Genomic DNA, 25954 nt, shown 5'->3' with positions numbered 1-25954 from the left:
AAAAAAAAAAAAAAACAAAGGTTTGTCTTCATCGATTTTCTCCAAAACTTTTGTCAATCATGAAAGTTCAGGACACATTCCATCACTGGGTCCCATTCTATGAGTCTTATGAGAAAATATGATTTGGCTGTTTTGCAAGTTTAATCTTTAAAAAATCTTTAAAAAAAAACAACATCTTTTTCAATATCGTTAATCTCCCCAACCTCAGCATTTCGTCCATTGAGACAGCGAGAGCCACTGTCTCAAAACCATACATCATAGCAGGTCTCACTACTGTCTTCATGTTTTCATCTTTGCCATCATTCTTCTATCACCAAGCATTCATTTTAAATGATTTAAACTGGTTAATTTTGAACAATTCCCATACTTTGGCTAAAATTGACCGAATGTGCCACAGGTTTTTATTAACTTTTAATAATTACCAAAATGTTTGCTTGATGCTTTATAAAAAAGAACAAAAAAAAAAAGCTTTTAAGGATGAATTATCATTTTTTTTATTTTCTGTATATATTATATATCTTTTTTGATTTTTTACATATTATATAGGTTTTTTATATATATTTTTACATATCACAGTTTTTTTTTGGCAAACGTTGCAGGTGACAATGTTGACTGTGTAAGTGTAAAAAGAGGTTTCGGTTGGAAAACCTAACTTCTTTAAATGTTAATAAACACATGGTAACCACTGTGACAAAGACACTGCCCTAACACTGAACCTCCCTGGTTGCTTCTCCTTTATGGCCATATAAAAAATGTAACAGAAAATGGATGATTTGTCCATGTATTTAATTTATCCTGACATTATCAGTAGGTTACATTTAACTGATACATTGATAAATCCTAACTATTTAGGGCTCTGTCAGATTCTGGCTTTCTCTCTCACTCTCACTTTCTCTATCTGCCCCACACCTTTGCCTCATCTCTCTGTGATTTTTGACATTTGCAACTGTCTATTATTCCGTCTGACTTTTAGGTTCAACGCTGTGTAAATGACAAAGTAAAAAAAATGAGGTATCTTTAACATACACATATCCGTGGAGAAAAGGGAAGAAGGAAGAAGATGTCATGACGGAGGTGAAGACGGAAGACACCAAACCCGTCTATAGACTTTACTGATTCAGGTTTAAAAGAGACAGAATCAGTCGCTAAGCATGTTTATCACACTACAATCCAGAATGCTTTTTTTTTTTCGGAAAATTAAATCGAGTGACATTTACATTTTTAAGCCCATTATTGTTGATAGGTCTAAGTGAATATATTTAATATAATATTTAATTCTCCCCCTTCTTCTCAGATTTACTGATGTTGTTTACGTCAGAAATATCAGACATCCTCCTCTTTCCCCTTCTCTCCACCTCAGATATTCCAGATCCATGTGTAGAGTCAGGAATATCAGTTGTAGAGGAAATGAGGGCGTCGGCAGAAGAGAGGACAACAACGCTGAAGCAATTATGTTCTTTTGAGCAGCGGCGTTTTCGCGTTAATGAAATCCCTTATCGTTAGGTAGAGAAAGAGAAGAAGGAGGGAGGAGAGGGGAGGACAGGTGCTCCACTGACTTCACGTCCTTCATTTATCTCCTGCAATGAAAGGAGCGTCGGAGAATAATGTCCAGATAAAGTCTGAGCAACAAGTGTGTGAGGAGCCGTTTCTGGTTCTGATTTATTTCAGATTCAGCCGCAAAGGCTGAGAAAGAATTTAAATAAAAGGCAACAGAGAAGAAGAGGGTAGGAGGTAGAAGTTTTTTTTTTTTCATCGTTAAGGGTAAGGACTTCTCAGAGAGGGCATCGGCAAATCACAAACACATTATCTCCTTCCTAAAGGACAAATCGAAGAAAGTGCGGATGCTAACATTTCAAGTATTTACCTTCTGCCCTTTTCTGTAGACGACAGGATCAGTCAGTCTTCACCTGAGACTCGTATCATCTGACTTTTGGTTTCCCGGTTAAATTCTAAGGAAGGTTAGAATTTACATCACAACTGAAAAAAAAAAAAAACTTTCCTAGCGCTGAAGTCATATCTGAAACTCTGAGTCGGGGGATAATTAGTTAGAAAAGTTCACTGAGAAGAAAAGTAGGAATGAGGCTACAGGAGAAGAAACGTCCTTCAATGCTATAGATCAGAGGTACTCAACCCCCGGTCCGGGGACCAATGCCGATTGGTCATTTGGAACCGGGCTGCAGTGGAACACAGTGAAAAAATGTACTTCAGTTTTACTTATTTACTTCATTCAAAAAAAAAATCTAGTCATATCACTTTACTTTTTTCATTTAAAGATAATTTGGCAATGTTTCAAAACAACAGGCCATTCAAACTCTGATACTAACAGAATAAAGTCTAAAAGATGTTTTATTTTGAAAATTTTACAATCCTTCAATGATACCGAGTTACTACCGGTCCACAGTAACGGCTGATAGCCAACCGGTCTTTGGTACAAAAAAGGCTGGGGGCCGCTGTTATAAATTGTTCCTTTAAATTCATTTTTTCATTTCACTTTTTGCTGCTTGAATATGGTAGATGTATTTCAGCGAAAGAAAAGGAAGAAGAAGAAGAGAGGGCCTTCTTTGTCAGTGTGACTCTGTCTGTCTGTCAGTCTAGATTGCATTAAACACTCACATAGTGGCACTGAATATGGCAGTGAGTTTCAAAATATACAAATGTCCCTTTTTCCCCTTATTCTGCAGTTTTGTAAAAACAACCATAATTAACCCACAGACTTTATAGAAACCTGGGGCGAGTTCAGAGCTGGTCTTAACATCGCTACTGTGGCTACATGTCTTTGGGTAATATTTAAAGTTACAATGTTGCAGACCATGAAGCAACTTTTCTGGCTATGAGTCTTAGAGGAATCTATAATTTTCACTCTGTTTCCATACGTACGCTCATTTCAGCCAAATGCAGATTAAGAAGGTTCAGCGGGGAGATGTTGTTCCAGTGACAGAAAAAAAAGGTTCTCACAAGATGAATAAACTTGTATAATGATCAAGTGAGAAATCAAACTCTTGAACTGAATTGAATTAAAACACATTTTAATTGAGGCTTCTGATCAAACCAATGTCTTTTGATTTGAAACAAAATGTTTTTAAAAAAATCTGATCTCAGTATTTCTTGATTTTTGTCCCTAAAGATCTTTCCTTTGTCATGGATTTGGTCTTGTTCTCTGAGTGTTCTTACTTTGTGAGTTTTAAACACCAAAAATGTATTCCTGAAATTCAATTTAAACCTTACAGCCTGTGTCGTCCTCTTTCAATAACCATATTTAACCCACAGACTTTATAGAAACCTGGGGCGAGTTCAGAGCTGGTCTTAACATCGCTACTGTGGCTACATGTCTTTGGGTAATATTTAATTTATTTAAAGTTACAATGTTGCAGACCATGAAGCGAAGTGGAAGAGACACTCTTCTACTGCTTTTCCTTGCCGTTTTGTGTGGTAAAAAAAAAAAAGAAAACATTGTTGATAGAAATAGTCCGCATTGACTGCGTGCCATCTTCACACTGTGAGCAGCTTGTGCTTGGTGAACAGGATCCAGAAACGTCCTCCACAAAGTTTCCTCTTTTTTTTTCTCCGCAAACTTCCAGTCACTTATCCTCTTATTCCTCCCTGAAACGAAAGCAAGGGAAATGCCTTGGACGACAGAAAGGGCAAAATCCTGTTTGTTTGTCCAGAAGCAGCAGCAGCTGCAGCAGCAGCAGAGTCGGTGAAACATAAGGGGAACAAGACATGAGGCTGAGAAGCCGAAGATTTACCATGACAGCAGATTCAAACATTATCATCACGACAGTTTCCCAGAGGAAAATTCCTGATCCTGTCTCTCAGAGTACCATGTCCTGGAGCCCAGCACTCTTTCACCTGCCAGCAGAGACCTGGTATTTACCTCCATCCCTCCATGAGAGCGTAAAGGCTTAGTTTTTTTTAAACCCTGGATTCAAATGCAGGTTTTTGGTAAGACTGAAGATGGTGAGGAGGAAAAGAGGAAAAGCAGGAGGTGAAAGTGAAACCGCTTGGGGAAGAATTTGAGATTTTTGTGGTGCAAGCTCAGGATAATGCTATGATCCCAGGAGTAAAAATCTCCTCCTCACAGGTGGAGGAAGGTTAAAGGATGAAACCCTGTAAAAAGGTCTGCTTTTATGCACTGGAGGAAACCGCTTATGTTCTAAACTTCTCATGTTCTAATCATTAAAAAGATTCGAAAAAGACTTTTTATGCTGCTATAAATATATTTGATGATATTTGTTTTCCTAACCCTTTGATTTTAGTTCTTGTCCTTCCTTATCGTTTTTTATTTTACTTTTTCTTTACAGAACCTTAATCAGAGCAATATTTTGCCATGGAGAAATAGTGATATACATTTTTGATTTCATTTAAATACAAGACTTTTTTATCTTTTTGTAGATCATATTTTTGGAAAAAATGTATCCTATGTAAAGTAATGTGTTCATAACATATTGTGTGTGTTTGGGCCACTTGAACTCTGGGCCATCACAGATCGTAAAAATCATCCAATGGAGCACGCTCCCAACACCTGGTCGGTACTGAATTGGTACCTGTGACTGTCGCTTTGCGGAGGTGTTACGCTAATAAGACAGAGAGTCGCATTTATTTACAACAAACAGGAGGTGAGATGAAACAGGCATTAACACGTCTTCTGTTGCGCCTTTGCTCAAACAAACACCTTTGTTTTTCTGTCAACAGCAACATCTCACTAACAGCCTCTTTTTAGGAGCTAAAGATACGTTCAAGTAACATATGCTCTTTAAACACGCGCACGCCCGAATACACACTCTCTTGCTCTCTCACACACACACCAACACACACAGGGAATAAGTGTAAAGCATCGAAATTGCAATTGCACCACATCTTGGAAAACAAACACTTGCTTTTGTTACCCGGACGACTGGGATAATGTGATTCCCGCGGCGATTGTCAAGAATGCTGCTCCCTACATTAAGCGTGACAAGCTTAAGAACAGATCTTCGAGGAACTAGGGGACCGATTCACGCTCCAGCCGAGTGCAGATTGAAGATAGTCCAGCAGCAGCACCACAGACTTATAGCTCAGCGGGAAGCATGGAGCAGATATGGAAAACCCACAGTTAGGAGTCTTGGAAGACTCCACAAACCTGAATGTTATTCCAAACTCTCGCTTCTTGTTTTATTCCAGTACTAATTTTTAGCTCAGCCAAATGCAGATTAAAGATAGTCCAACTCCTGTAAACTGGCCAGAGCTGAGCTCTGCAGACAAACATTGTAGCTGAGACAGAAAAACAAGGGATAAAAATGATAGAAGACAAGGATCACATACAGTATGACACAAAGATTCCCTATGGTATTGACTTTGTTTTTCTAGTTTTTCTTTATGATAAATACAATTTTGAGGAATTTTCTCTTCACCTTTATTCATTTTTAGCCTGTTTTAAAGTTAATTGATATGTCAGAGTTACAACTGTTGTTAATACATAATAAGCCTAATGCATTTAGGCTTGATCCAATCTAATTAGTCATTAGACCCTGGACCAGGGGTGTCAGACATATGGTCCGGGGACCAAAAATAGGCCAGCTAGGGTGTTTGATTCGGCCTGCATGATGAATTTTAAAAAATAAACCAAAAATACACAAACACTTTATCCATTGTAGGATTTTTTTGAAATGAATAAATACTAATAAATACCTAATATACTTGTACTTGTATGCATGAAAACAAAGGGGAAAAACATGGACAGTGGACATGTGGACATGTAGACACATGACCACTGATGTCAGAGTACTACGGAAAAACGCACACACGCACACACAGAGAACATGCGTCGCCACACAGGCGATCTCTTGGAAGGCTGGGGCATCAATTACCCTTCCAAACTATGAAAAAGTTTTAAAAATGTTTATGTACAGAAAGACAAAATTAAAAGGTAAAGGTCAATATGTGTTTGGTGACTGACATGGCATCAAACCAATACAATTCTAAGAAGCGCTCTAGAAAGAGCAAAGGCAGATTAAAGCCAGTGCAACACAGGTGCCAAACAGTTAAGCCGTGCAGGCAAACATTGACGGGGGAAAAAAAAAAAGTCTGGCTATGAGTCTTAAAGGAATCTATAATTTTCACTCTGTTTCCATACGTACGCTCATTTCAGCCAAATGCAGATTAAGAAGGTTCAGCGGGGAGATGTTGTTCCAGTGACAGAAAAAAAGGTTCTCACAAGATGAATAAACTTGTATAATGATCAAGTGAGAAATAAAACTCTCGAACTGAATTGAATTAAAACACATTTTAATTGAGGCTTCTGATCAAACCAATGTCTTTTGATTTGAAACAAAAAAAAAAATTAAATATCTGATCTCAGTATTTCTTGGGTTTTGTCCCTAAAGGTCTTTCCTTTGTCATGGATTTGGTCTTGTTCTCTGAGTGTTCTTACTTTGTGGGTTTTAAACACCAAAAATGTATTCCTGAAAATTCATATCTGTAAAAAAAAAAAAAAAAGTCAATTTAAACCTTACAGTCTGTGTCGTCCTCTTTCCATAACGGAAGAATGAATTCCGGTTTGAAACTAATTAATCTACGAAGGTTTCATGTCTTAATCCCCAAAGTTAAGGAGGTTATTGTCCTCGCAAATGAGGTCAGTGTTGGTCTCAGTGGAAATCAGAGAGAGGTGGAAAAACATGCAGTTAAAGGCAGCTGCTGAGTGGATTTATAAAGCCGGAGTTATGTTAAAGGACAAAGGGAAGGTTCAGGGTCCAGCATTAGGGACCACAGGGAATTGTTGTTAACTGATGAGAACTGATGGGACCTGATAAAAACTCATGGTAACTGATGAGAACAAATAGGAATGAATGGAACTCAATGGGGTGAATGGAAACTGGTGGGAACTGATGTGGTGGGTGGCAATAAATAGGAACTAATAGAAACTAACTGAAACAAACTGGGACCAAATATAGATGAAAATGTGAACATAAACAAAAACAATAACAGGTAAAATAAGATATGAGGACAACAAATGTGATGTCTAATGTCAAAAAAGTTGACCCAGTAACTACTGGGGATTGTTATCAATCGTATTAATTCGTGAGGTTTTATCAGAGCTTCACACCAGAACACTTGCCCCCCACTGTTGCAGTAAGAGCACCAACATACACTGCTCCCTTAATTCTTAATGCTCTCTGCATGGGCACCAATGTCCAGAAAAGAAACACTCCCTATGAACGCTCTTCAAATGCTGTCCTGTTGTCATCAGCTGTATGGCCGCCATATGCGGCCAGAAAAGCTCCAGACAATGCAATGCCACTCACTCACGGGCTAGAGAGAGACCGAGTACAGCTGCGGGATGGGTTGGCTGACAGAAATTAGAGATGGTGAAAGATTTAATTCTTATGGCGGAAGAGAAAATCCGTGTTATGACACCGCTAGCAACCAAACACGAACATAAGGGAAGACCCCTTGTTTTATAATTCATCAAACTACATTCGAGTTTTAGGTATATTCGGACACATCTTTAAGGACACAATTCATTGAGATCATATTAGTTATACAGTGGAACCTCGAGAAATGAGCGTCCTGACATACGAGTATTCGAAGACAACCAGCAAGCCTTCGAGCAAATTTTTGCTTTGAGATACGAGTAAAGATTTGAGAGCACGCTTACAGACGCCGACAGTACGTGGCTGAGCACTCGTAGCAGACGCCTGACTCGTCCACTTCACGTGTTCATCAACTATAGTACACATCTCCTGCGAGTCTTGGTAAGGTGGTAAGGATGGTAGTGAGAAGAAGAAACGCGTGATGAGCGTGGAAATAAAGCATGAAATTGTCGATAAATATGAGCGTGGTGCCCGCTAAAGAAAGAATATAAATCGAAAAAGAACAAAAATAAAGAGTTAATAGCTCGGTCCTGGAACAGATTATGCTTGTATACTGAGGTTCCACTGTACTTTTGTCACTTTTAATTTTTTTGCATTTGCCATCTTTTAAATACTTTTCTGCATCCCCTCATTGTTTTGTTTTTTTTTTGTTTTTTTTCAAAAGCTGCACTTTGTTACTCTTTCCACCCGTTGTTCTTGGACATCAAGTTCTGGCTGGTCCTTGGCCCACCTCTCCTTCTGTTCACTGTGCTCAACAGACCAACAGTTTTGACTGTAACAGATTCTAGAAGAAAGACTTGGTCTTTTTCCTCTTTCTTTTTTCAATTTTGGATGACCCTTGCCTCAACACGCCTGCTGTTGGCTGACCTTCTGTCCCTGTAACACACCACCAACACCATCATCTCTACCCAACCACCACCCTGGCCTGCTTTCAGCCAGTTGGATGACTCTCAGATCTCTGTACTCTCAAATATCTGGAACCATGATGGTGGACGTGGTCTATTGTGGTCAAACGCCCTGGCTTCTCTTTGGCTGCCATTTGTCTTCAGACACACATGGGATTAGAATAAACATTTGGCCATCTCTTGTTTTTGACCCCGCGTGGGCCACAGTTGTGTCACCATCCATCCTTCTCCTCCTTTACGACATCATCATGAGCAGACGAAGGTCTTCGTAACTGTGATCCTGCTGTCATACTTGGATGATGCTGGTGGTGACTCTTTTGATTAGTTGTTTCCCTTAGAACGAGAGCTAGAGCTACTTTCATTAGACATTGGAGCAGCACCCTTAAAAAAACCCCCGAAGAGACGGTTTTAATTATTTTAGACATAGTTTCTACAGATTCTTTTAAATCTGAAAATTTTCATTCATCAAAAATATATCTAGGTTTGTATTGTATCGAGTACCCACTGGCAAGCCTACTTGCTGCTGTATTTCTTGGTTCTCCCTCTTCATATATATATTTTTTTTTTTTTTCAACCATTCATTCTGTTATTGCTGCTCTCTTGCCTAGACTGGCTCTCACGATATAAAAATGAAAAAAAAAAATGTTTTTAAAAGCACTGGGAGGAGGAGGAGAGAAAAAACTCAATTGTTTATTGATTTTATAATAGGCTTAGCAGCAGAGAAATAAAGTAGGGGTTGGTGAGGGTGGAGGCTTTAACAGTGGCGACGACAGCGTGACATGAGGCTTATAGCAAGGTAAGAGGGACTTAAATAAAGGATGCTAAATTTCTCCTTACACTATAAATCCTGGTCAAAAAAACAACAATATCATTTTGCTTTAGCAACTGAGTACCTATTATGTATTTATATGTTTTTAACCCTAAGGGTACAAACGCAAGAGTGTTAGGAAGAGGAGGATGTACGGCAAAATATGTAAATCAACAAACTGGCCACAGGAGGCAGCAGCTGACTAGCAGCTCTGTCGCAGTGAACCTTTGGAACACATTTGAACCTACTGTATTTTTACAACTATTGTCAGAGTTTATTATTTAGTAAGTACTGCAAAACTGTATCAAAACTGAGATTGGACCAATAATTTTAAATAACTTAATCTTCTCATATTAGCTCACAGAACATTCATTGCTGTCCTATAAGCTTTCTAATTTCAAGTGTCAGTTCAACTTATCTCTATGTATGCAGATGATGCTATAATTGTTGATCTTCCAAAAAAAAAAAGGTTCCATAAATATCTGAATATTTATTTGGTTGACAGCACACAGACAACAGGGCTTAAGGGCTACACCTACATTTTGGACCCCAAATGCTTCTTTTGGGGTTCTATCAAAATTTTACAGCCACATGATTGTGACAAACTTGTACAATAATGAATGGATTAAAAACCCTTCATCTTTTATTATATTTTAAGCAAACAGTCAGTGTATGAATAAAGGTTGTCTTCTGCACTGTGGTCAACAAAGAAAGTAAAACAGAAGAAAAGAAGAGGCATAGACAGAAATATATATATAAAAAATCAAAAGATATGGACTTGGGTGGAGAAGGCAGAGGTAGAGGAATGGTGGGTTCACCAATCCAAATGCCACAAATCTTGGCTATGAAGCAAAATCTGAAGCCGACGTCATTAAGAGGAGCAGATATGGCAGCTGAGATGAATACAGCGGCAGCAATGGTTTGGAGGGATGCTAACTTTAATGGCCCCACTGGGTTTTTAATGAGTGTTTTGCCCCAAACAAAATGAGCTAATTAGTGTTATCATCCATACATCAGGACCCCCACACAAACACACGCACACATACAGAGTCAGAAAATCGGCCAATCTCAAACAATAACGCCATTTTTAAAAAGTAATCCATAATCTTAAATGTGGATCTCAGTTTTCTACAAAATAGATTTACTTTGTTTTCTGTTTTGACTTCAAAGTCTACAGAAAATAAAATTAGAGATTTTAGCTCGCAGGGCAAAGCAGTGGTTTGACAGAGCTACAGGTTCAGTTGTAAGTCCAGTTATAACTGTACATTCTTAATGCCTACTCTCCTGCCTACACCTTGTTGAAAAATGTTATAACACACAATTCATTGTTTTATATGAAAGCTATAGAGAATGATGGAGAAGACCCAGGATCTTCTCTGCTGCTGCTGAACGTTGGGACTGAGGAAACTCTCCGGCTCTTAGCTCTTTATTTCCACAGTGTTGATTAGATATATGAGTTTGCCATTTGCCCACAGAGCGTGGAGTGTTTCTCAGACAGAACTGGGAACCATATGGCTGCTGAGAGATCCCACCACCGCCGCCACCTCCACCCTCCTCTTTCTCTCTGAGCAGCCTGACAGCTGGATGGTTGCTAACAGGGGACGAGGAAGTTTGGCAGCTGCAGCTGAGAGCAACGCTTTGATGCTGCTCACTTTCTCTCTGTCTGTTTGTCTTCCTCTTCCTCTCTCTCTCTCTCCGTCTCTCTCTCACCGTCTCTCTATCTTTTTCACACACGCACACGTATGTACACACACAGGAAACCAGAGGCCCATTACCAACCCATGTCAGCTCAGGGAAACTTTCTACAAGTTCGGGCTGAGAGGTGACAAAAGCCAGTTTACTGGGAAATGTTCAGAGTGTATTAAAGGAAAAGTTTGTTCTTAAATAAATGAAAACTACTTGTAGGTACAAAACTCTGTTCTACTAAATGTACTTTTTTTTAATCTAGGCATTTGAGCTACATCTTGTTTAACTTTGACAGAGTTTTGTCATTTACATGTAGTCGTTTGGTGTCTCACCTTAATGTTGCATCTCCCTCCACATTCTTAACTCCTCTCCTGTTTTAATATATACCACTTTTTCCGTTCCCTGCCTGTTTGTTTCTTTTGCCTGACTGAAGCTGCGCTGCATCCTAACTTACCTACCTTTCATGGGTGTTTCCTATCCCAGTATGACTCTGGATATCTTGTACTTATGTTTGTTTTGCTGGACTCTGTCCACATTTGTCTGCCCTGCTTTTGATCCTTACCTTGACAGTACAGACTGGCCACAATGCACTCAATGGACCCCAATTCTTGGGAATGATCATGATCCATGACTGTAACTCAGCTGATAAGCAACCCACGCCACCAGCCGCACTTTTCCAGGTCATGACCAGTGATACTCCTTAACCCTGCTTAAGTCGGATGGCTGCTGCTTCTTCCCAACACAGTGCTATCTAAAATTCAAATTACACGTGGTGTATGGCTGCTGCTTCTTCCCAACACAGTGTGATCTATAATTCAAATTACAGGTGGTGTTCTTCCCTACAGATTAAACCGATGTAGCTCACATCTTGGCCCACCCCGGGAGGTGCAATAAACCACCAATTTTACCGATTTATTTAAGTAATTCCTGCAAATATACCAACCAGTAAATTCAGATTTGTGGAACTACAGATGCAGCTAGAGCCAACTAGAATCCCACAGATTGTGACCGTAATTCTGCTGGAGATTGCCCGATGGGTATGATAAAGGGAACCACCCCCCCTCGATGACGTTAGGGTTAGAGTCTATGACGATCTGAAGAAAAACACTCCTAGGTACTTGCTGCACTGCCTCTTTGTACATGGGGTGGCACAGTGATCATGTTCTCCTCTTTTGTCAATCTAAACCACTGAACATGCACAAAATACCATAGGAGCAACAAAACATGGCTTCTTGGCACACTGCGAAATACTCCACAATATACCAAGACACCTTCCTCTAACAGATAAAATATTTGAGGCATGATTCAGACTAAATAGACAGAAGATAGCACTGGAGGATAGAATTGTCAAGGTTTCCTCAAGGCAAGGGAAAATCTAAGTGGCTACATCAGTACAGCACCTGATGCAATGTTTTTGACACAGCAAGCCTGACATTACGAAAAAAAACCAAACATGCTACGCTCAATCTGCCTAAGTATTTGCAAGCCCAGATAGCTTGGGGTCACGAGGCAGTGATAGAGAATCCGGTCCACCTCGCCAACTCACACTCAAGAAAGGGAACAACTTTGTTTATCTCACCATTTCTCTTTTCAGGACTTGCCTCTTTCTTTTCCAGTTAGTCATGTAGCCTCAGAGTAGCACCAGAGCGTTAATACGACAAAGCCACTGCATCTACCACGACACGGGTTTAAACTTATCCCCAATAGACATGGGTATACATGTATGGTACGTGGAATTGATAACATTATTAATCTGATCCATTAATTCAGATTTATTATTCAAGATTAATTATTACACCTGTTTTTATTTGTGACTTCAATTCAAATGATGGAATTATCGATATTACAAAAAAAGGGATTTGCGATCCCATTGTTAAGAAATGATGCTGGTGAAGAACATGGCCTTTAATGGACAGATAAAGGTCCATGTGGATCATGTTTATCTTTCATATGTTCATTCATCACAAATTTATTTATTCATTCATCTTCTAGCACCTAACTCTTTTTTTTTGGGGGGGGGGGCTGCAGTCAATCCGATTGGTCATGGGCAAGGCTTGGCGCACTCAACAATTCACCAGTACATCACAGGGCCACTTATAGGTGAAAAACATCAATTCACACTCACATTCAAACCTGTGGTCAATTTAGAGTAAACAATTAATCTAATGGTGGATTTTGTGCACCGTGGGTGAAAACCAGGGTACTTCGACAAAAGCCAAGCAAGCATGGGAAGAACCTAGCAGCTCCAGACAGAAAGCCTGGGATTCAACCCGCTGACCTTTGCGATGTATATAAAGCAAGAACACTTCTTATTCTTGACCTTATGTCACGATAATGGCATTTGTAATTTTGTAGAGTTTACCTTGCAAAGGAGACAGTGGCTTAGTGGTTAAGGAAGCGGACTTGGGTCCTGGAAGGTTTCAGATTTGAGTCCTCCAGCTGCCAAGTCGCTACTGAGGTGCTCTGAGCATGGCACTGCTCCCCACACACTGCTGCACCCCGCTCACTTTGGTGAAGGGTTAAAAGCAGAGGTCACATTTCGTTGTGTGCAGTGGTGTGCTGTGTCGCAATAACAAAACACTCATTTAAAAAAGATCGCTCTTCATACCCCTGGTATTCAGTTCTTACTGCCTGATTCAAGGAGCTTCTGATTTTATTTTTACTCCATTTATTCATTTACTTAAACAAGTCTTTCTATACACACATCATGCAATGTTAACTCTTTTTCTTTTCCTTTACACCAGTCAGCCTCACTATTCCCTTGCCCTTTTCATTCTCCTGAAGGGCTCCCTGTTGCTGTCTGCTATCAACCGGCTTTGAACTGGAAAACATGCTGCAGAAAGAGAGAAGATGGGGAGGGATGGAGGAAGATGAGGAGGATGGCTGGAGCCAAGAGGAGAGCAGCTGGGCACAGCTAACAGCGAATGATAATGACCTCAGAAATCTGCCGCTCGCTCCAACACAATAGGCTGCTCAGTCGCCTGGAAAATTGTGTTCATCAGTGAGCTCTGCTCACTTACTAATTGACATTGCCAAATATTTTAAGAACAATTGGAAAGTGGCAGTAGAGAGGGGAAGCAGAGACCAGAGAGATCTTCATACCTAGACTCTCTCCATTCCGTCGTTTGTTTTTTCGTACTTTTATTTTCTTGCCCTTTTTTTGAGGTTGAATAGAAATGAAGGAAAAACAACAGATAGCAGATTTTCATGTGTCTGTCTGTTCTCATGTCAGCGCTCTGATTTGGAGACAAAAGGGTTTTTATTTGCCCTGTCAGTGGGGTTAGAAGGAGGAGATGAAAATGACAGGGGCCGACGGAGAAGACGAAGGGGAGCGAGAGGCAGAGACGGAGGGAGGGCGGGGAAAAAAAATTCTGCAGTGTCAGTGTCTGTCTGTTTCCATCTTTAACCTTTCAGAGGTCAGGGCTTTTTTTCACAGATTAGTCTCAAGTTTAACTTGTTCACGCCTCATCAACAGGCCACCCCTCTCCCTGTCTATAAAGTCTGTGGTCCAGTCTCCTCCCACTCCATCACTAGCGACTAAAGCTCCACATCAACATTCCTGAACCGGAGCGATGGCTGCCTCATTTCACAGGAATCTGATACTGACAGAGTCACACAGCTGTCATCGACAAAAAAGAAAAAAAAAAGAAATGGAGGGGGGCAGGGGTCTATTCTGCCCTTCTATCTCCCTGATTAACTCTCTCTCTCACTCTCACACACACACAGACATTTATATACTGTGAACCTTGTGACTTTTCTGTAAGAAAAATTGTGACTGTGATCTTCAAAATAACCTCCAGAAACCTTTGACTGATTTGTACCATTTCCTTTAGCAACCTTTGGTGGGGATTTTTTCTTTTGGTTCTTCTTGTTCCGGTTCTAGATGTTAATAATAGGAATTGTTATTGTTATTTTATTTTTTTTTTTTTGTTCTTGTTGTTCCTCTTCTTTACAAACGCTGTCCGTGGAAAGACGTGTACTTTAGGGGGAGGTACGGTAGCTTCGGTGGACATTTCGCAGTCTGGCTTTGATTCATTCTACTACAGATGTGTCGCAGAAATGTAGAATTAATGTGAAGATCAAGGGTGTTTTTCAAACTTATATTAAAGCAACATCAATGAAATAAAAACACAAAGATTGAGGGAACAAGACTAAAAGAAAAGATCACCAGGTTGACATACACTCCCACACAGCATTATTTCTTTGCCAAAAACCAGGAGTACATATAGGTGGAACATGATTCACACACACACACACACACACAGACACACACGATCACCATTTTCCGCTCCTCACCATTTCAGTGTTTTCTGTTTTTATAATTAAAACATAATATTTATCTTTCCATAACAGGAGGCTGCTGTCGACTGTGTCTCAGGTCGACTCTTTGAATATTAATATTCTTTAATACATCAACAAGCTATCAGCTCTTCTGTCAGCGCTTGCAACTGTGCAGAGGAACAACCGAGCAGGTAGAAAGAGAAGGTGGAAAAGAAGAAAGTTTTATCATAACGGAATAAATGTCTGGAAAAGGGGAAAAGAAAAGTTGGCTTTATTCAGTCATTCAGTGAAAAATGAAAAATATCTACAGTAAAAACATGCGTGAGGAACTGAAGGGAAAAAACTTGTTCTGAATCAAGATGGCAAAATGTGTTGACAAAAGACAGGAAGAGCAGTTGGACAAACAACCGTCTGTAGATGAAGGAATATCTTGTTCCAAAGACACAAAACCAATTTTCTGTGTTCTCACCGACAAACTTCGGAGTCTGGTCAGAAATCAACTAAATTAAAAAAAAAGTGAACCTAAAAAGTTAGGACCAATTATCATCAGATCACTTCAAATGTTTATGCTTAATTTTGATCACATTTGTTACTCGTTTTATCTTTGGTTATTTCACAAATCCTTTGCTAAGAGAGCAGAAATTTACAAGACTGCATCATGGAGGGAGAAAAATATGTTTTTCTCCTCTTTCCTCGCTCTTTTCCATCAACTCTTCTGCCCTCCTCTTTTAATCTTTTCCTCAATTTTCCTCTAATCCTCTGTTCATCCCCACTTCCTCCTCCTGTACTCCCCTCTTCTTCTCTTCTCCCTCTCCTCCTCTGAACTCGAACTTTGTCATTGAAACATAAAACTGTCTGATAATTGTGCGAATGGAACAAAAACATCTATAGTCACTAAGACAGAGATATTACTGAAAAACAAATGGAATTTTAAGGCATGTACAGAGGTCGTCTAATGTTTACGGATGGTGTATGAGACATAGAAATGAGCTGTGCGCATTAAGAACATACCAGTAAACCGCCTTTTTTTTCCCCCCTTGTGTGTAAGCGCGGAGAAAAAGACCTAGTCTGCATTTATCCAGACGTGTCTGTCAGTCAGCAGCAACACTGACAATGAACGGCAGTGAAAAGAACTTTTATCAGTCACTTGTGACCTACTGTATAAAAATACTGCTCTGCCTCTTCAGACAATCACTGTCTATTTCAGTTTGGTGACACATAAAAATACAGATATGACAGACTGCTGCTGCTGCTGCAATGGTTTTTGTGTGATTATAGAGAAAAGAAAGGAATGAGTGCAGGGGGCGGAGGGGGAGAGAGGAGAGCAATGGATGTCAATAACAAAGGCGAAATCATTTATGCAAAGAGGGGGGAAAAATCACAAAAAAGTATTTATAATTTTTTAATGCACACCAACAGCGTGACCCTATTTTCCAAACCCTTTGTCTGCAGTCAAAAAATAAAAGAATCATTATTTCTTCGGAGTCCAAACTTAACGGCGACAAAAAAACACAACAGCAGATATTCACCGTCATCATCATTTTTACAGGTTTTCTTTAGGATGAATTGGAATTAAAAATAAAGTAAAATAAAATTTATTTTTTCTTCCTTCCTGGTTTCTGTGTAAAGGACGACATGTGCTGATTAACCCTGCCTGTGTGGTATAGGGAATGAAGATCGCAAAAATCACAATTTCAGTTAAGAAATTATGAAGGTATTTTGTGTGTTTTTCATATTTTACACACAAACTTTTTTGGACACTTCTGTGTAAAGGACGACATGTGCTGATCAACCCTGCCTGTGTAGTTTAGAGAATGAAGATCGCAAAAATCACATTTTCAGTTAAGAAATCATGAAGGTATTTTTGTGTGTTTTTCATATTTTTCACACAAACTTGTTTGGACAAGACCATGACGATGAGGAGGACGTAAAACTATTTTTACTTTACAATGGGTGCATGTAATATTTTGAAGCGTCGATAAGGAGGCGACGCGTCTTTCAATGACTGGTGTACATAAGGGTTGAAATGTTGGGAATAGCGTTTTCCTTTCTACAGCAAAATGCAAAACTAGCAAGTCCAATGCTATGTGACAACAGCTTCGATCAGGTCAGATTTGTCACCGTTTACATTTACAGCACTAGTGAGTCTGTTTCACATGGACGTTATTCCGGTTTTAATGAGGCTGTAATTACACTCTAACACTGTGTCTGTCTGTGTAATTACGCCTTCATTCTACTCCGGCAATTAGATGAATATCCAGCTTCATAACCTGAGGCATCTACTCAGAAAATCCGATTTCAATTTTCTGTGACGCCAGCATTTTTTTTTTTTTGTTTGAGCTGCAGCAAAGAGCAGAGGATACAGAGGCTAATCCTCAGCCATGTTCAAGAAGATCTTCTTCTTAAAACACGGTGACACAGGAGGAGAAGGAGGAGAGCCTTTTCAAGTTGTGAGCAGGAGCGAGTGAGTAAATCTGTACAGCTACGGGGAGAACGCGGTGTAAAGAAGGAATTGTGCTGCTCAGGCCCTTTTTCATGTTCTGCAGTAAAGCCTATTTTCTGAGTCATTCATTCAAAATGTTTTCTGCACAGCAGTGAAAATTGGAAACACCAACGTGAAAAAAAAGTCCCTTTTTAATGTAGGATTATTTACATGATTTAAAAAAAGAGAGAAAAAAAGAATTGTGGGTTTTTTTTTCAGATGTAAGGAGTGGAAAATCCTATTGTATCTAAACCTGATGCTTTTGGCTTGAAAACATTACAATTGGTGATTGTTTCACTAAACAAGAATAAGATTAAGATTTTTTTTTTCTAGCTTTAAAATTAGATCGTCTCTCTTAAATATGCAAAATAGACAAAAGAGTGTGAGAGAAGAAAAATAAGCATGATTTGGATTTGTTTAGTAGGAAGAAGTGTAGGGATCAATTTGAAAAAAATAAAAATAAAAATAAAAATCTCAAGCATAGAGGACAATTCACACACAAACGCACATGCATCTGACCTTCTTTCACAGTCCACATGTTATTGTTGATTACTGTAATTTTACTTTAACACCAGAGGAAATTGTGGACAGGGAGCATACACACGCAAACACGCACACATAGAGAAACACACAAGGGTACAGTCACAGGTGTGTGCACACATGCACTTTTTTTTTTTTTTTTTTTTACATTTCAGCAATGCAGTCGAATGTAAAATAAATAAATAATAGAGATGAAGAGCAGAGTTTGTGCTATAGCCTCTTCTGTTCATCACTTTGGAGGGTTATCCGAACACACACGTGCGCCGAACAAAACAAGTACGACACCTTTCTTCACATGAGATTCAAACACGTTTTTTTTTTTTTTTTTCTCACACATCAAAGATTCTAATTTGAGCGATCCCTCAGCACTGAACAGGAATCTACTTGTGAAGAAAGACAAGTTTCAGCACTTCTGACTATAAACAGAGAAATCTGAGAAAAAAAAAAAAGAACGGGATGAAAAGGAAACATATTTAACATTTTTGATCCCATTATTTCTCTGCATTCTTTCCCCTCTCTCTATCTCTGATCATTGGATATTTTCAGAGCTTTGTTGTTGATTCTGAATAATACAACAAAAATATTCATAACAATGACTATGGTTAGAAGGGTGACATTAAGCTTTTCATGTGTTCGCTGTTGACATGACGCTGAGTGAACGTAAATTTAAGAAAAAAAAAAAAACGGGTCCAAATGGGTAAAAACAAGACCACACTTTCATTTCAAAGGACACCCAGCCAAAAGTGTCAGTCAGGTGAAACTATTAGTCCATAGGTATGGTATCTGTCCCCATTCACATCTTTAACCTTGTGACTTTACATTCTGCCCTCTTTAAAATAGATTGTGGTCCACCACACCTCCATCCCCCCATTCTGCAATGACTCTCGTTACGGATATGCCACCCTTTGAGGCTAAATACCAGAATTTCCCAGAAGTTAGTCAGAACTGAAGAAGCCTCTTGGATGAGAGGTGAAACATCTTCAAAAAAACCTACATCATTCAGTTGCTTTCGATGTAATAATCTTTTGGCTATAAAGGGTACCTGTTAGTGAAGACCAAATATTTTTACTGACTCAGATCTTTTACTCTCGAACACTAAATTGAACAAATGATGAACTAGCCATTTCATTCATTTCTAAAGGAGGTGGTGCTATAGCCCTCTTGTGGGCGTTGTAAAGAAGGCTGCAGTTCTCAAACACTAAATATTGAAGGCAACATGGTGTGCTTCAGCTGACAAAGTATAATGCACAAAAGTGCCACAACAATTCAAACCATGTGAAAACCCAAGAAAGCAAATACACACATCAATAAAGTGACTTGTGTCCTGCCTCCTCCCTGCCATTGTTGTTTAACAGCGCGACAGTGACTAGGTAGCTCTCACGTGACAAATGAAAACGAAATCCGAGAACAAATGTACTGCTCGCCACATAGCCTGAACGATGCACGAGAACAAGAACGAGACAATTGAACGATTCGGATGAACGAGAATGAAAAAGAGTTGTGAACTAATCATTTCTGTTTTGTCCCGCCAACTGAGCTTATGCAGCTGTCTGGCATGTGGCGAGAGAAGGTACTGCATGAAAATGAACAAATCACTCAGTGAGAGGACTCATTACTTCCAAGACATATGAAAGATTAGTCCGAATCGTTCACGAACGACACATCACTACTAACCGATATAACTGTAAGATGTACTGTAGATTAATTCTGACTAAACATGATTCATTGAGATTAATATATATATATATATATATATATATATATATATATTCCTTAAAATGAGAAATAGGTGGAATAGGAAGGCAACATAAACGCATGTTTACACCTGTTTTTACTTGTGCGTACCGTATTTTCCAGTTTTTTTCATCCTTTGACTGGGTTTGCGACTTATACTCAGGTGCGACTTATATATCCATGCATCCATTTTTATCCGCTGATCCTTACCGGGTAGTGGGGGCAGCAATCTCCATGACCGCCACCCAAATCACACTGCACCGTACCAACTCCTTCCTGCGGGTGGTGAGTCCACTGGAAGGTTCCAACAGCCCTAACCGGGATTTGAACTTGCCCAGGAGGTGAACCCTGGGGTTCTACACCAATGACAGAGACATTGCCTCTGGGCCAAAGTGCCACCGACTTATATATTAAAATGTATAAATTCACATGTTTGTTACATACAGCCGCAAACGGGCACTGCTGGGACTTGTACCCCGGAGCGACTTATAGTCCGGAAAATATGTTAATCCAAATAATAGTTGATATTGAAATATATATGAACAGTAGGCAAAACAAAATAACTGAGAATTAATTTGAAAATTAATTAATTAATTAATTTGAAAATATGAACAGTAGGCAAAACAAAATAACTGTAAGCTAGCCAAATTTGTGGTATAAATGAGTATAAATAAATCGCTAGAAGCTAATAGTAAGCCTTTACACAGCTTTTTTTTATATAAAAAAAGCTAAAAGATGGCTAGACATTACTATAATATACTTACAAGCTTATAAAATGATGAATTGGCTGAAAGAGTGGTTAAACAGGAAAAGTTTGGAGAATAGTTATATTCACTGTTGTATTACAGTTGTATTACTGTTGTATTATAGCACTTTTGTATTACAGGAGGAAGGCTACTGGCTAATAGTCTTTCTGAATAGAGTGGGAGGTTTCTCCAAATACTACAATTCCTACCATGGTCCAAAATCCTGCAGATAAGGTTATGATGGTTACAATGTTCAAATTGAATTGTTGTTTCTCTTTATATGTGTACTTTATCAACTGCCCCACTGTCTGGTGGTGACCCGTCTGCATCTGATAGCGTCAGCCTAAACATTTCTCAGTGGTAGAAGAAGAAAAATTTCAGAGAACATTGTGTTGAAATATAAAAAAATATGCATTATTTTTTTTTAAATGCATACGTTGTGCCTAAAATGAGAAAAGTCTGCCCACAGTTAGCCATGCACGTAAGAGTGGAGTTGTTTGATGTGTCTGTTCGTATTCAAAATGACAAAGTGTAGAGTGTAAAGTGAATAAATACAGGAGATGTGAAGCACTTTTTGAAAAGGCTGTGGATGCTTCAGAGTCAGACACTGAGACACAGATGGAGAGAGAAAGTTCCAACATTAAAATTCAGAAGATAATTACACCCCCAGCCCCCACCCTGGTGTGAAAGTGTTATGTTTAATAGTCTCCATAAAGAAAATCACTTTTTATCTCACTCTCATTTTCATTAATTCCTAATTGGGGTGGGGGGGGTTGTCTGTTATTATTTCTTAGATTAAAATAAACATCGCCGATGCCGTGTTCAAACCCATCACACTACAACACTCACATGATAAGGACTTTATGCCTCTGTGAATAAATAAACTATTTCCTCTCCGCTGCTAGAATTAAGTTACTCACAGCCTAAAGCTAAGCTCCTCTGATTTATATTTATATCTATATTTATTTATATTTTCCCCTTCATCCTTAAAAGATCAGTTTTTTTCTCCCTCTCGACCTGTTTTATATGTATAGCCTTAATTAGTGTCTTGTTTAGCTTAAACCGACTCATTATCGTGCAGTCGTGACCTAATTACAGAGCTAGTACTTAACGGCAGAACAGCGCCCCGAGGAGCCAGCCAAAGTTACCTTTTAAAAACTTGCGTAATCATTAGCAACGAGCCTCCCTTAATCCCACTAAACATACACTTATCTGGCCCCGGCTGGGCCCGGATTTACCACTGAGGAGGTGGAGGACATAGAGGAGGAAAAAGAGTAGCAAAAAGAGGAGAAGGACGGGCTCCGACATGTTTATTTAAGACACTTAATAGTCACTGTGATTAAAAACACTCATCTGCCTGCTCACACTTTACTCACAGTCCATAGGGATTAGAGACATGTTCGGGTTTCGGGTCAGCTAACTCTGACAACATCAACAACACACAATGCCATCACACTGACAGAGGTGGAACTACACAGAAACACAGTCTTCGTCCAACAGTGAGCATGTAACTCGACATTAGGGATGGCTTGATCCGATTCTCGGGATCGCTATAGGTCTGATATTGGTCAAAGTTTCAGGACCAATCATCGTAAAAAAAACATCTTAAGCCCATTCAGTCTGAAACCTAAGCCCAAATGCTTAACTTAACTTTGCACAACATGCCAGTGTAAACAGGTACACTATCGCCTCAGCAAAAGTAGCCAGTGGGATGCTGGAGGAGAAAATCAGATCAGTTATCGGTATCCGCAGATACTCCATGTTGCAGTATTGGTATTGGACATTTTCTATAAAAAGTTTTATAGAACCATCACTATTCTCACCCCTACACTACTTTTGTAGCTTGATGTGTCCTTACCACTAGGTCGCTCTGAACAACACCATGTAAGACTCGAGGAACTCAAGCGAACCTGATCATTTTAGTGAGTAACTCAGAGTAACTTGAGGGCATTAAATAAACCAAGCTTGCAAAATCAATACCAATAACACAGACATACCATGATTCAAAGGAAGGGGACTTCTGTACCAGTGTTGCCAAGTATAGGGTCATTTTTGTGTTTGACCCTCTGTGAGACGTCTGATCTGTACTTCCAAAATCCCACTGTACATGATAATTTGACCCCCGTTTTCGGCTGCGCTTCCTTCCAAAATCCCACTGTACATGATAATTCGGCTGCGGTTCATTTTAAAAACAGGATCTGTTGTGCTTATTTTTTAGGTACCCTCTCACATGCCAAATCAAATTGTCCAGAGCTATGCCAAATTGCAAATTGGGTGGATGCAATAATTTCACTCAAAAATGATAATTTTGTTGCTGGTTCAATGAACCTCAGTATTTTATGAGGATTATATTTGTAATATAGAATATAACCAAAATTATAGGACATTTTGTTTCCTACCTGAAGATGGTGAGGAAGGGTGCGGGCTGTCATCCTGGACACTTCCTGTGTGGGAGTGACCTCCAGCGCCACTCTCCTCCGTCACATTGGATGATCCTGGAGTGGTAGAGCGGCTGATGGACTGGGACTCAGGATCACTGGCGGATCCACGGCGTTCATCCAGTCCTTGCTGCTGGAGTACTTCATCCATGCTTCTTCTGTCTTTGCTGTGGATCCGGGAGTGGACAACCATTTGATGGTATGTCCTAAAGATTCGGCCACAGTCAGGGCACTCTGAAGGTTTCTCCTTCAGACCAGAGAGGCTATAGTCAATGTTGGGGCTTCCTAAGCCGGCCAGAGCTCCTGGAGTCTCTGCACTACTGTGGTATGACAAGTCATGGTGGCCATCAAAGCCTCTTCCATCCTCTTTGATGGTCATCATGGATCCACTGGAGGTCTTGGATCCCTGCAAGGCTTCTGAGAGCTGTTTTTGCTTAGAGCTATCATTGGAAGGAATTGAGGAGTAGTCTTGCTTGTCCTTAGTAATGGAAGACAAGGCCCCAACACTGCCCAATTCCTCTTCCTGCCCCTGGGTGATGTGCTGCTGCTCCTTAGGCATGAAAGCACGGTCTAATGCTGTTCCACGAGCCATAATCTGCCATGCTTGGTAGCTGCTGAGAGAATCCATTTCTGCCACCTTAGCAGCTGCCTGTAGACGCTCCATGCAGCTGGATTTCAGCGGTGGCACTAAATGTAGACAACCAAGAAGTGACTGTTTCTCATTTTCACCGAGTGCATGGCCCATACTTCTTGCCATAGGTCCCAGCAACTTCCCCAGCATCTCTCTTTCTTTCATGGCTATTCCTGCTTTGGCCAGCATTTGGTGCTGCTCATTTAGACCTTGTTTGTCTGGGGATAGGAATCCACCTTGAAGACAGGAGATATACCGGGAATAAAGATTAGCATGAGCCTCCTGAGCAAGACTACTCATGCTGTTGACAGCAGACAGTTCCTGCTCGCTTGGCTGAGGTGGTTTGGATTTGATAGCTAACTTATTCAGGTGGACCTTCATGTGATTCTTGAGAAACCATGGTTCTTTGAAGCGACGGCCACAGATTTGGCAGCAGTGTTCGAAAGAGTCCTTGTGCTTACGCATGTGTCCTTTAAGGAACCATGCCTGACTGAACACCTGTCCGCAAATGTCGCAACGGAACTCAGTGGCCGTCTGCACACCCCCAGCACCTCCGGCACCCTGACCCTGCGCAGGCTCTGCAGTGATGTGGGCCTTTTCTACATGGTTTATCAGCTCCTCTTCATGAGAAGCAGCAAATTCACACAGGGTGCATTTGTAGGGTTTGTGGAGAATGCGAATATGACGATCCAGCTCTTCACGCTTCTTAAATTTCCCTTTGCAGAAGGTGCAGCGAAACCCTGTGGCTGGGCTGAGGAAATGTTCATCCTGGGTTGTAGTGGACTTGGGAGAAGAAGATGGCTGGGAAACTGTGTCTGGCGTGGTGATGCCAGATGGAGGAGCAATTCCACAGGATCCCAATTGTGGCTGACTGGTGTTGTTACTGTTGTTAAGGCCCAAATGAGGCGTTTGAGGGGTCTGAATGAGACCACCACTCCCTCTCATCTGTTTGTCCCTCAGAATGGCCCTCTCCTCTAGCTCATGCAGCAACCGGTTCTCCTCTCTGACACGGCCCCGTCCTTTACCGAGGTTACCTAGCTTATGGGTGCGGAGGTGAATCTTCAGATTGCCCTTCTGGGCTGCACGGTGGTCACAGTACGGGCACTTGAAGGGCTTCTCACCTGTGTGAGTACGCATGTGCAGAGACAGGATGCTGTTGAAGCGAAAGCGTTTGCCACACAGTGGGCAGGGATACTTTCTGTTTTTTCGTGTGTCATCTTCAATATCATTCATATGAGACATGATCCCCAGGTTCTGTCCATTGAGAAACTGCTGCAAGTCCACCCGCCCATTCAGCCCACTCAGTGCTCCTGCATCAATGTCCCTGTTGAGTTGATTGGCTAACAGGGCCATCTGGCTGCTGATTGGTTGACCAGCCAGGGCTGCGTTATTAATTTTGTCCTCCAAAGGGGTGGCTACTTTCTCTTCAGTGATCTGCTGAGAGCGATGAAGGTCAGGAAAGGTGTGTTCCAGCTGGTTAGTGAGTTGGTGGAGCTTTTGACTGATTGGGTATCGACCATTCAAGATTGCATTGCTCAGATGGGCGTCAGCATCAGGAACTGCTGAGGGCACACCAAGGCATAAACTGGATTCATCCATCCTGAAAACCAGAAAGACAACAATTGGTTATGTTTATCAAGAATAAGTTCACAATTGGTTATGTTTATCAAGAATAAGTTGTTATCAAGAATGTACGTATTTGTCACGTAGGGTTAGTCAAAATACGAAACAAATCTGTCGAAACCATCTGGAGAAAACTGTGATTAAATTACATTAATGGTTAAAACCAAAGACTTGCTGTAAATAAATTACATTTTATCCTAATCTCTGGAATCACAGGCAAAAAAAAAGGAAAAAAAAAGGAAAATTACTTAATCTAAACCTAAACCCCATAATCATTGATTGTTTTCTGCCAATTGTAAAAACTACAAGAGAATTAAAAAAAAATAAATGTGGATGTACATAGATTTTCAGAGCGGCACCTGAGAGAGCAATTTCTTTCAGGACCTTTTTGACTGCATGTAATACCATTTTGGAGTGACTAACTTGTTTGTAAACACAGTGAGCGGTTTATAATTAAGGTACTTGTGCTACCCAATCACAATTCGTCCAATTACATGCCTTAATGAAAAAGGGCAACATAAACCATTGTCAGAAGGAAAAGGCAACGCCACAATTAAGATTTTAACAGCAGCACTTGAAACTGGGTTCATGAAACGCAGCGGATACTGTAGTAATACATGTCTCTACTCAATATTCCATGGCATATGAAAGAACTGTTGTATCATTGAAAACAGGCCTAGGTTGAAGTGATGTCTGTATTACAGACAACAGTCGTGGACACAAAGAAAATG

General features: G+C 40.1%; 1 protein-coding gene across 2 annotated transcripts in view; it reads right to left on the bottom strand.

The window, feature by feature from the left end:
• Window positions 1-25954, bottom strand: part of znf536 (zinc finger protein 536) — a 231126-nt gene that overhangs the window by 72785 nt on the left and 132387 nt on the right. For both annotated transcript variants that reach the window (XM_017032457.2, XM_025055399.1), the window contains one exon: window positions 22931-25200. In XM_017032457.2, the coding sequence (XP_016887946.1) occupies window positions 22931-25199 (2269 nt within the window). In that variant the 5' untranslated portion in view covers window position 25200. The remainder of the gene's footprint in view (window positions 1-22930; window positions 25201-25954) is intronic.

This window comes from Cynoglossus semilaevis, chromosome 5 (assembly GCF_000523025.1).
Source record: "Cynoglossus semilaevis isolate Cse_v1.0 chromosome 5, Cse_v1.0, whole genome shotgun sequence".
Classification (NCBI taxonomy): domain Eukaryota; kingdom Metazoa; phylum Chordata; class Actinopteri; order Pleuronectiformes; family Cynoglossidae; genus Cynoglossus; species Cynoglossus semilaevis.
Note: the sequence above shows the minus strand (reverse complement) of the source record. Positions and strands in the feature narration are given on the sequence as shown.